The sequence below is a fragment of the Benincasa hispida genome, chromosome 2 (assembly GCF_027475165.1).
Source record: "Benincasa hispida cultivar pf3 chromosome 2, pf3_genome.v1.1, whole genome shotgun sequence".
Classification (NCBI taxonomy): Eukaryota; Viridiplantae; Streptophyta; class Magnoliopsida; order Cucurbitales; family Cucurbitaceae; genus Benincasa; species Benincasa hispida.
In genome coordinates, this window is record NC_143479.1 from 50,219,007 (window position 1) to 50,231,122 (window position 12,116).

The window sequence follows — 12,116 nt, forward strand, 5'->3', positions numbered from 1 at the left end:
TCCAAGCCAATCTAACTCAAATATTGATTGGGTTGCGTTCATTATTTGAATTGAAGAAACTAATCATTGAACAATTGAATTGGATCTAAAAGGCATTTCAGTCCAACAAAATCTAATCTACGAATATCCCTAATCCTAGTTGCTCGACCCCACTATCTACGATACAAGAATGGATTCAACCGAAAGAACAAACCAAATAATTGAAGAGAGAATAACTTTGAAAACTTTTTCCTAAAAAAAATAAAATAAAAATTGAAGATAATTTTAATTTTGCCCATCTTTATCAAATTGTCGCTTTGGCCGAGTGGTTAAGGCGTGTGCCTGCTAAGTACATGGGGTTTCCCCGCGAGAGTTCGAATCTCTCAGGCGACGAATGTATTATTCTTTTTCCTTTTTAATAGTACTGGTCGATTCTGCCAGGTGGCAGCATCTAAAATTTTACGATTTTTTTTCTTTTTTCTTTTTAGAATTTTCACATCTTATTGACGTACATCTCTCAGCCTCTCGTTTTTTATTTTTCATATATAATAGACTCTATATATACGTTTGTGATTAATGGGCTTTTTTTTTTTTTTTTTTTTTTTTTTTTTTTTTTTTTTACTCTTTTATTATTTAAAAATTTTCATTTTAATCTCGTACATTTTAATATTTCTAAATTTTAATTTTTCATTATTAATAAATGTTAAAATTGATTGATAATATACAATACTTAATAAATTTACATAAACATTATAATAAAAGAGAAAAAAAAAAGTCATATAATTAAGATTTTTTTTTTCCCTTTCTAATATGTCCTTCAAATTTCTATATCATACAAATGAGAATTTGGAGACTATAACTAAAATGAAATTACACTTTTAAAACATAGCTGATTGTTATTTTTCTTATTTTGGATATATTAAGAGGAGAAATTTTGATTTCCTTTTTTTTTCTCCATTTTATTTGATGGCTATGTGAATATATGAGGCAATTTTAGTTATAGAGATTAAACAATTTGTAATCCTCTTGATTTTCATGAAAATATTAAATGATATAATTTTTTTTTCATTTTTTTAATCATTAATATATCTTGAATGAAACCCATAATAGAAAGGGAGATCTTAAAAATAGAAAAATAAGGGAAAATATTTACATAAATAGTAAATTTTTTAATTATAGTGTCTATTACAGATACAATGATAGATTGATACATAAAAGTCTATAATTGATAGAGTTTATAGAAGTCTATTAATATCTGTCAGTGATATAAACTAATAGAAATCTATCATTGATATTATTAGTGATAGAAACTGATATAAGTCTATCATTGATAGAGATTGATAGAACTAGTCTATAAGTAGTATTTTCTTTTTGATATTTCTGTAAATAGTTTGACATTTTTTCTATATGTAAAAATTTCTCTAATAGAAACTATGGATCAAAGCTACTCTTTTCCTAATAATATAATAAGGTTAAAAAACCACTCTTGGTCCATAAATTTACATATAAATAACAATTTAGTTTGTGAACTTTGATTTATATCGACTTAGTCCAAGCACTTTAAATTTGTAATAATTTAGTATTTGAACTTTAATATGTAATAATTTAGTTATCTACTTTCAAATTTGTAACAGTTTAATCCCTATCGTGAAAAATCTCATCAAACTAATTGTCAATTTTGATTATGAACGTCCTAGTCATTATAATTTATATACAAACTTGACCCTTAATCAATTTATCAATCTAGACTTGCAAGAAATTTCATTATATTTCAAAAGTATTTTTCACAATAATGATTAAATCATTATAAATTGTAAAGTATAGGTAGAACATTATTCATAATATTTTTTTTAATCAAAATAAATTTAACTCAACGATAATAGACATCTTGTTCGCTATAAATCGAATTTGGATCCAAATCTTTACCAAGCGTCATACTAAATATATATATATATATATATATATATATATATATAAATAAAAGTGGCCAACTAATCAAATTTTCCTATCTTATTCACTTGAAAACTGAAGACCCAAAAAAAGCCAGGAGGTTATTATTATCAAATCTGCGACAACCAAACAACCATGGCCGTGTTCATGATCTGGAGCTTCTTCTCTAACGGAATCCATCGCACCATTTCATTCTTCACAACACGAATTCCCCACATTTCTGACCCTTAAATCCCCCATTTTCCATAATTTAACGAACCCCATCTCTCTCTTTCTCTCTCTCTCTCTTTTTTTTCTTCACATTGTGGCAATGGCGATTCCTGCTGTGCTTGTCATCGTTCCTCTTGGCCTGCTTTTCATCCTCTCCGGCCTCATCGTCAATGTTATTCAGGTTTTTGGAGATTCCCCTTTTGTTTTCTTTTCCTATATTCATCATTTACTGTGGTTGGACTTGCCTTTTTCTGATTCTGGTTGAGTTGCGTTTTTCATTGTCGCAATTAAAAAGGGCTGAATTACTTTCGGAATGGGTTTCATAAGATGTATTTTCGGATGGGGAATTGATCTTTCCGTAATCCTTATATGGTGATATGTTGGACTTTAATTATTGATGATTTCTGATTTGCAAATTAGTTTTCAATCTATATTGTTGTATTTGAATCTGTAGCTTCTTTTTACACCTACGGTAATTGAAAATGGAGATGATTCATGCAGCTAAGGTCCCTCTGATAACCATTTTGTCTTGTTTCTAAATTATACTTACGAACACTACTTAGTTTCTTGTTTTGTTTTCCTGAAAAACTGTTTGATAGTATGGGTTTCATCTCAAAACTAATTGGCAACGAGAGGAGTAGTCCATCTATCTTGTAAGGAGTGTGAGTCCCCTTAGTTTTTCCAATATGCGATTCTCAACAAAAACCAAGAAGTTTGAAAACTAAAAAAAGTAGTTGTCTTGGAATTTGGTTTAGAGTTTTAAGAGAGTGAAAATAAATGAAATGGAGAGAAAAGAAGCATAAATTTCAAAATAAGAAAACTAAAAATGAAATCATTATCAAACTAGGCTTTAAATTTTTGTAGTTTTTTTTTTTTTTTGATAATCAAATTTTCGTAGTTTGTTTATTGTTGTAATCCGGAGTGTGTTTTACAACTAAAAAATAAAGATATACTGAGATATGAATAAGATGGAATGAATTATTTGATTCTGTCAATTGAAGCTGTAGAGTTTGTTGTTCTGAATTTAACATTTCTGATATTTGTACTTATCCGCATCTCAGTCTTTTACTCCTCTAGGAACTGTTTGTTTCACAGTTTTAGGGGTTCATTAAGCTTGGGTTATTAAGTCCGGGGTTTTAAGCTGGTGGAGAAAATATTTGTTAAAGCCTTTGTTTAGATTGCTTATGAAATATGTCTGTTAAGCCTGTCTTTGGTTTCTATGTTTTAAAACCTCTTAAGTTAAATGGATGTATATGTGTGTATATATAATTGTCTCATTTAATTAATGAATTGAACTTTCAGGCGCTTGTCTTTGTTCTTGTTCGACCCATTTCAAAGTGTTTGTACAGAAGAATCAACAAAGTGGTTGCTGAATTGCTATGGTTGGAACTCATTTGGCTAATTGATTGGTGGGCAGGTGCCAAGGTGTCATAGTTTCTTTAAAATATGTTTGGTTCTTAACATGTATCTCTTTTCTATTGCTGATACAAGTATGATACTAGTTACTCTTTTCTTCAAATAGTTACTCTTTTGTGGTGAACTTCTGAGATTTGAACTTTTTGAAATGGAAACGACTCTTTTCATTGAAGAGGTGAAAGGAGACTAATGCTTACAATACAAGATACTAAATAAAATACTAAATATGGAACCAACCGAATCAAGCACAAAGATGAAGTGTTCAAATAAGCAACAAATACAAACAAAAACATTAGGCTAGAAAAATAATCACTCCAATTTAAGCATAGATCTTGGATGGAAAAATCTGGAAAAGACTTAGAAAGAGTGCACTAGGAGGAAACGTTAATCTGAGCAACTTCAAAACGATCCATCCAAGCAAGAGATTTATTGTCAAAGACCTTTTAGTTTCTTTCAAACCAAATTTCAGTAAATAATGCTTTTACACATTAGACCAATTTAACTTAGGGGAAGGCTTCAAGACTGGACCAACCAAAATTTGCACATCATCTCTAAAATCATCACCAAACACCCACCTAATGTTGAAGAAAGAGAACGCCACCCGCAATGATTTGCATAACAACAACCAAAGGAAAAGTGCTGTAAATCTTCACTTTCAGCCAAACAAAGAGGACTATTCTGAGATATGAACTTGAACAACTAAAATTAACATAGCTAAAAGAGAATTTTCCTATTTAGGCCATTTCTTGTGAGTTGAGTTTGCTTAGGTAATTTTTTTTTCTCATTACAGGTTGAGCTGTATACAGATCAAGCAACCTTCCAATTAATGGGTACGATATTAGAAATTACATGTCGAAAACATATATGAGTTGCAACTAGAACATTATCTCATACATACAAATTTACAGGCAAAGAACATGCACTTGTTTTATGCAATCACCGTAGCGACATTGACTGGCTTGTTGGATGGGTCCTAGCTCAGGTACTTTAAGTTTATGGCTATCAGTTTTTTAATATTTTCTTTCTTCACCCTTATGACAGTCGATTATGTTAAGATGAAGATCATATCGTTTCTTCACAGGAGTTTCTTGAGTAGCCTGCTTAAATAGATTAGGCCAAGTCTATCATATGTTACTTTTTCTTTTTCTTTGATTGTTTCAAAATTTACCCTTCTTAATGCAGCGTGCAGGTTGTCTTGGTAGTGCCTTAGCCATAATGAAGAAAGAGGCAAAATTCCTCCCAGTAAGTATTAACTGTATGGCATTACTTGCATTTAAATTTACCCTTTACAGGTTTTGATAACCATTCTAAATGATATTCTATCCTTGGCTATATTTTGCCTATTTACTTGGTGGAGTCCAAGAATGTCTTCTGATGGGGCTCTGCTTTCACGTGAAAACCTAAACTTCTAAACTCTCACTCTCTCCTCAGCCATTATTCCACTTTTAAATAATGGCTGCATAAATTTTCTCTTACCTAGTTGTCTGAGGCACAAATATCAAATGAGCATAGCTCAACAATTATTTGCATGAATTCCTCTCTTTAAGGTCGGAGGTTCAAATATCCATACTCCTACTTGTACTAATAAAAAAACACCGATATCAATATTCCCAAGGGTCTTTAGTTGTCAATGTTGTCCATAATCTCTTTCAGTTCTACTAGTTGAGTTTCTCTAAGAATTTATCTACTAATTGATAAAAGATATCATGCTACTCTTGCAGGTCATTGGCTGGTCAATGTGGTTTTCTGATTATATTTTTTTAGAAAGAAGCTGGGCCAAGGATGAAAGCACTCTGGAGGTGAGATTATAGTTACTTTAGCATTTTGACTCACCCTTTCCCTTTCTTTTCTAACATTAAAGGATTTGTATTGCAGTCAAGTTTTCAGTCGCTCATGGATTTTCCCATGCCATTTTGGTTGGCACTTTTTGTTGAGGGAACTCGTTTTACACAACAAAAACTTCTAGCTTCTCAGGAATATGCTGCATCTAGAGGATTACCTGTTCCTAAAAATGTTTTAATTCCTCGTACAAAGGTGAATTGAATGTTCCTCTTCTATTACAAATCGAAAGCTAGGATAAGCACACGAAGTCTATCCTTTTCCTTACTATCAGCCTGTTATTTTCAGGGCTTTGTTTCAGCTGTGAGTCATATGCGTTGGTTTGTTCCGGCTATTTATGATTGTACAGTGGCCACTTCGCCAAAAGACCGCCCTCCTACGTTGTTGAGAATATTTAGAGGCCAATCTTTTGTGGTAGGCCAACAAACCGTGGAAGAATAATTGACTGGTTGATAATCTATATAACATTGCTATCCATTTGATATCCATTTGGTTTTTGGTTTTTGAAAATTAAGCCTATAAACACCCATTCCGCCTCTAAATTTCTTGTTTTATTATCTACATTCTACTAATGTTTTTAAAAACCAAGACAAGTTTTGAAAACTAAAAAAAACAGTTTTTAAAAACTTGTTTTTGTTTTTTGAATTTGACTAAGAAACCAACTCTTTTATAAGAAAGATGAAAACCATGGTAAATTTTCAAAAACAAAAAACTTAGGCCCTGTTTGTTAACCATTTCGATTTTGGTTTTTGGTTTTTGAAAATTAAGCCTACTTTCTCCTCATTTTTTACGATGATTTGCATTTAAGTATAATGGTTGAATTTATAGCCAAATTCCAAAAACAATAACAACTTTTTAAAAGCTACTTTTTTTATTTTCAAAATTTGGCTTGATTTTTTAAATTATTGGTAAAAAGTAGATAACAAAGAAATAAATTTGGAGGTGGAGTGGAAGTAGTGTCTAAAGGCTTAATTTTTAAAAACAAAAACCAAAAACCAAAAACCAAACAGGACCTTAATTTTGGTTTAATTTTCAAAAATCAAAACCAAAAAACCAAATAGTTACCAAATAGGGTCTTGAACACTTTCATTGTTTCTCTTATTATTTACTAATTCAAGATAATGCTTATCCTTGTTCATGAAGACAACAATCACCTATACATTCATCTGACTGAATGGCTCTGCTCTCCTTTGGGGTTTTGTTATGTTAGTTTGTGCTTTTCTGTTACAACTTGCTTGAATGAAAGATGTGCTGTTATAAAAGACGCGGTCTCCTTCCAAATGGAAGTCTACCAATTCGTGAATCTTGGACATGGCCGAAGGTGGAGACTATTTTAATTTGATCTGTGTAATTAATGCATTAAAAGATTCTTAGCAAATGCATAAAAATGAACTGGACCAGTTATGTTGGTGCTAGAATAAGAGCATATTAAAACGTGATTCTGTGATTGTGATCAATCCTTTCATTTGTAGTTTGAAAAAACTGATAGGTTTTCTGTATTTTCCCCGATAAATGATAATTATACATTTAAGGTGTCCCGTTTGCACAGGTAAAAGTGCAAGTCAAGCGACACGAAATGCAGGAATTACCAGAAACTGCAGATGGGATCTCACAGTGGTGTAAAGATCTATTTGTTACCAAGGTATGGGGAATAATTGCATCATATTATGACATATTATGATTGTCAAGAGAAAATTGTAGGAAACAACTTATTTTCTGTTAAGCTTTTTTATTTAATTTTCAATCTCTTTGGATGGTGTGATTGATTGTTAATTTATTATATCCAATATCATGTCACCTTCAGTTTCTAGCACAGAAGTTAAATATTTCATAGGAACCTGAACTGCACTGCACTCTGCTACCTAGTTTTTGGATGTCCTTAAAAGCTTTAATCTGGTGAGCTATTAGCTTCCTTTATCAATAATCAATTATTTTAGGTTCCGTTTGATTACAATTTCGTTTTTAGTTTTCTGTTTTTGAAATTTTTGTTTGTTTCCTCACAATTATTGTATTATGTATTTCACCTATCTTAATCAACACTTGAAAACCTAGTCAAATTCTAAAAACAAAAACAAGTTTTTGAAACTTACTTTTGTTAGTTTTTAAAATTTGGCTTGTTTTTTTTTTTAAACATGAGTAGAAGTGGGTAACAAAATACATAGAAACTTATGCATGGAAGTAGTGATTATAAGCTTAATTTTCAAAAATCATAAACCAAAAACGGTTATTAGTTTTTGAAAATTAAGCCTATAAACACTCTTTCTACGTCTAGGTTTCTTTGCTATATTAGCTATTTAGTTTTTTCTACTGATGTTTTAAAAAATAAGCACAATTTTAAAAACTAAAAAAATATAGTTTTAATTTTCAAAAGTTGGCTTAGTTTTTGAAAACAGAGGAAGTGGACAACATAACATGGACTTGTAGGGGTGGCACCCCTACGAGTATGTAAACTAACTTCCTTTACTTGCACCCCTACGAGTATGGGGTGCAACATAACTTGCTTTACTTATTTATTTGTGTGCTTTGGTTGAAGTCAGTAGCTGAAATGAGTATGTAAGTGGACAAACTTTCAGTTTGCTTCTATACTCTCCCAACTTCTCTTGAATTTGTCACTGCTTTCCTGTATCTCTTTCTTAACTTGAACTTTGTGCATTTCCAATTACAATCACAACTTCAAACTCTCTCTCTGCGCTTGTGCTCTCTATGTTATTTATTTCCTTGGGAAACTTTTCAGGATACATTATTGGAGAAGTATATAACCAAGGATTCATTCAGTGATAAACAACCTATTGATACAGGCCGACCGAAAAAGTCGTTGTTGGTTCGTTTACTTGACATTAAGACTGATAAACCACCACACACATCGTCCTATTTGCACTCTCAGCTCTCCATATCGAACTCAGATATTTCTTCTTGTCTCAACAGGTTGTTCTTTGTTGGTCATGCATCTTGGCTTATGGCATTGTTAGATTCTTCCAGTGGTCTGCTCTCCTATCCTCATGGGAGGGCATTGCGTTCTCAGCAGCCCTCCTGATTCTCATAATCCTTGTCATGCAACTACTTGTTCATTCTTCTGAGTCGACGCGTTCTACACCTATAAATGTATCGTCTCAAGATTCTGCCAAGGAACGGTTACTTCAGAAATGAGATATCATCATCACAACACTCAATTCATATTCATTCGTCATATTCATTCCATTCTTTGTGCAATATAGCAATTCTTTCAACGCTGAAGTGTAGAAAGTGTCTGTCTAAAGCATTATTCCACTCCCCTTCAGGCACTTGCATTTGGTCCAAGTGTCTAGATGTATTAAAACTTATTGTTTGTATAGCTAACATCACAAGTTTTTTGGACCAGATAAATAATGAGTTATTTGGCCAGTTTGTGTAAGTTCAATTCTATCCCATTCTTTTCACTCCAATGAAAAAAGTTCCTTTACGAAAGGGGCAGGTTTCCCCATCTAAGTGTATTACCACGTGCATTTGCACGTGTATTTTTGTATCAATACAATTATATACATTTAATCCTCTTAATCTCATTAATGTTTCAACACTTTTTAGTTTAGTTCTCCATTGTTGAGAAATATATTAAAGTTGGAGATGTCGATAAACTTATGTAACATAATCCCTGGTGAATAAGTATGATCTAAAATTTCAACAAATTAGTAGAAACTTTATCTTCTCTTTGTCTTGAATAAAATATTCTCTCTAAACCTCTACCAACTCACTATGTATTTGAACCAGGTAAGTTTACGGTCTTAACATTAATCAGTGCAATAGAAGTTGTCAAAACTGAAAAATATTAAAATATATATAGTAATTAAGAACTACATTTAACTTTTTAAACAAAAAAGATTAAATTAAAAACACCGACAAAAATATCATATTTTTAATTCAAAGTTTACATGTCTCCTGAATATAAATGTGATGTAATTAATTTAATTAATTCTTTTTTAATTAGCATTAATTATATGAGAGTTAAGAGTGTGATATATTAATATGATAGTAAGTTCAGCGCCAATAAACAAACAAACAAAAAAAAATTCCAAGAAATTCCAAGAAATCTTGTGGAATAAAAGTTCTCAACTTTTTGGCGCATTAAATATACTTTTAAGAAAAAAATGGAGCAAAAAACAATATTAATTAGTTTCATATAATAATTAATTATTAAAACATTAATTGTTTACTTATTATCAATTTCATTATTCAGATTAATTCAATTATATTTGTTTTTTTTTAATGAAAAAGAAACCAAGAACAAGAAAGTTATTTGGCAACATTGCCATAAAGAAAATACATTCACACGAGTACAAGCGTGACAACTCGGACGTAAAAGAATTAAGTCATAAAAGATCCAATCCTGAAAGGTCTTCACGAGCCAACAAATGAGCCAATTAATTCTGAGGTCTTGGCACATATTGAAATGTCACTAACTGGAATGCAGATAGGATGTAGCATCTGATAGAATGCATCTGATATGAGCTACACGATAGCCACTTCCAAGTAAGAATCTAGCATCCCCTAAGCATCTAAATGATAGACAATGAATCTAAGAGGGCCAAAAGATCAGTGAGACCCATTTTATCGGTCAACTGGAGACTCTCATAAATTGCACTAGCTTCCACACCCAATACACTTGTAAACAAGTCATGGTACCCACTTAGCATGGTCAAAATGCTCCCCGAGTGAACCAACAACCCCACCAAACATATTCATATTGGGAGAGCATGCAGCATCAACATGAATGGTATTCACTAGCCGAATGCTAGAGTCAATCGATGGAGTAACAATGGATTTAATCCATTACACTACATTGGCTCAACTTCAACACAGTTAGCATAATCCAAGATCCATCCCCAATGGTTTCCAGTAGAAGGTATCTGCTTAGATTGAACAATCTTATTTCTGTCATCCCAAATTGCGCATGTCCTGACACAGGCTTTAGCTAACGCTTCATCATTAAGGTGACTGGCTAACTTTATTTGGAGCAACCAAACCATCCATCAAAAGAGAGATAATTCCAAATGTCTCTTGCTCAATGGCACCAAAAGAGGACATGGCCCACAAATTCTTCCTTCTTTCTACACATCGGGCACCACGACACAGTCTCCAACTTCTGTCTTTGCAATGAGGCCTCAGTAGAGAGACAATCATAACACAATTTCCACACAAATATGGCTACCTTGCTTGGAATATGAAGCTTCCAAAGATGATGCCACCAATCAGATTGAGATATCGAGCAAGAACCTCTATCAACAAGGCCTTTGATAATAGCACATTTACCCACTTTTGACTGAATACACCCCTCGCTTATCATAATGCCATACCCATTGATCATCCCTACCATTTTGATTAATCAGAATTCTCATAATCTCTTCAATATCAACTAAAAAGGATCTCATTCAACTTTTGATAACGTTTCTATTTCTTGTCTCTGGTTCTGTTTCTCATTTTTCTAAAGAATGGATTTATTTGATAACATTTCTTGTTTGTTGCTCTCCAAATTTAAAGAATGTTTCTAAAAATGTGAGAAATTTCAGGAAATAAAAAGAAAATAGTTTCTCCAGTTTCATTTCCACTTTTTCGTTGGGGAAATAGGGGCCAACTTGAAATTTGGCCTCACTTTAAACATGGCTCGAAATTTGTCCATTCACATGTGAAAGTATCCAATTTTACCTCAAAATACACACGAGGGCCTATTTCTAGCTCCTCGCTCCTGCTCCCTACTCCCGTTTTTCACTCCTTCGTCTTGATCCTCATAAGGCACAAGTACATTTTTTTCTTCAATTTTCTTCTCATTTGTTCAGATTCTTCCTCTCATTTTCTCGCTCTTGCTCCTCGTTCTCCTCTCTTGCTCCTCGATCTCGCTCCCTGCCCCCGCTCTTGCTCCTCTCTCCTTCGTCCTGTTCTTCATCAGACACATATGCAACTTTTTTGTTCGAAAAAAACTGCAAAACGAAGAATAAAGAAAGAAAAACGAAAAAAGGGAGACAAACAGAAATCGACAGAGAAAAAAAGGGAAATCACCCAGAGAGCGGCGTAAACGAAAAAATAAAAAAGAAAAAGAAGAAGAAAAGCAAGAAAAACGGAAAAAAGAAAGAAAAAGTGCTCCAAAAGAGAGGAGGAGGGAGAAAGAAGAAAGAAAAAGTGCTCATAAGGCACAAGTACATTTTTTTCTTCAATTTCATTTGTTTGTAAAAGTGAGGGTAAATTTCAACTGGACCCCTACATTTAGAAAAATTTGTAAGGATGACTCCTATTTAGAGGTCCACTAAAAAAATTGTATGGATTTCAAAGCTGTGAGATTAGAAAACGAGGGAGAAATAGCTTCCAACGACTTTTATTGGGTAGATTGATGGAAGTGATATTATGAAAAACATCATCTCATAAGACAGCAAGCCAAAAACAATAGTCTTGTTCTCTAGTGAGATTTCAATATCTTGCTATTGTAGTTGTGTTTTTAAACGAATTAACGATATCGGCAAGGGTTAAAAGTATTGGGTCACATGGAGGGGTTGAGCAAAATGTAAATGTAGATGTTATAAAGGAGAAGAAGAAGAGAAAAAGGATGAAAAGAGGAATTTAAATTTTAAACATACCTCAGTTCGGGTGCCTGGAGAACTAGGATAGATCATCACTTATCAAAATTACGAAATGAATCAAGGACCTCTCTTCTATATTTAAAAGGAAAAAAAAACCATTATTGCCAACTATGATATTTG

The 12,116-nt window shown here is 32.5% G+C and overlaps 1 protein-coding gene, 1 long non-coding RNA gene and 1 other non-coding gene across 4 annotated transcripts; 2 read left to right on the forward strand and 1 right to left on the reverse strand.

The window, feature by feature from the left end:
* The first annotated feature begins 290 nt into the window (after positions 1-290).
* On the forward strand, positions 291-372 carry TRNAS-GCU (transfer RNA serine (anticodon GCU)). Its single transcript has one exon. It is a non-coding gene; the product is annotated as a tRNA-Ser (tRNA).
* A 1,608-nt stretch (positions 373-1,980) lies between these two features.
* On the forward strand, positions 1,981-8,959 carry LOC120070662 (1-acyl-sn-glycerol-3-phosphate acyltransferase PLS1). Of its 2 annotated transcripts, XM_039022496.2 has the most exons (11): positions 1,981-2,320; positions 3,442-3,564; positions 4,346-4,385; positions 4,464-4,537; positions 4,738-4,797; positions 5,277-5,354; positions 5,431-5,589; positions 5,683-5,808; positions 6,944-7,036; positions 8,129-8,215; positions 8,320-8,959. In XM_039022496.2, exons 1-11 carry the CDS (start codon positions 2,240-2,242, stop codon positions 8,539-8,541), a joined length of 1,143 nt encoding a protein of 380 aa, XP_038878424.2. In that variant the 5' UTR covers positions 1,981-2,239; the 3' UTR covers positions 8,542-8,959. The 2 variants fall into 2 exon arrangements, with proteins under 2 accessions (XP_038878424.2, XP_038878425.1); XM_039022497.2 differs by lacking the exon at positions 5,683-5,808 and having other exon boundaries at positions 2,021-2,320.
* A 617-nt stretch (positions 8,960-9,576) lies between these two features.
* LOC150037979 (uncharacterized) lies at positions 9,577-12,026 on the reverse strand. Its single transcript, XR_016527877.1, has 2 exons — positions 11,071-12,026; positions 9,577-10,734 (listed from the first exon to the last, which is right to left on the reverse strand). It is a non-coding gene; the product is annotated as an uncharacterized LOC150037979 (long non-coding RNA).
* Between the last annotated feature and the right edge of the window lie 90 nt (positions 12,027-12,116).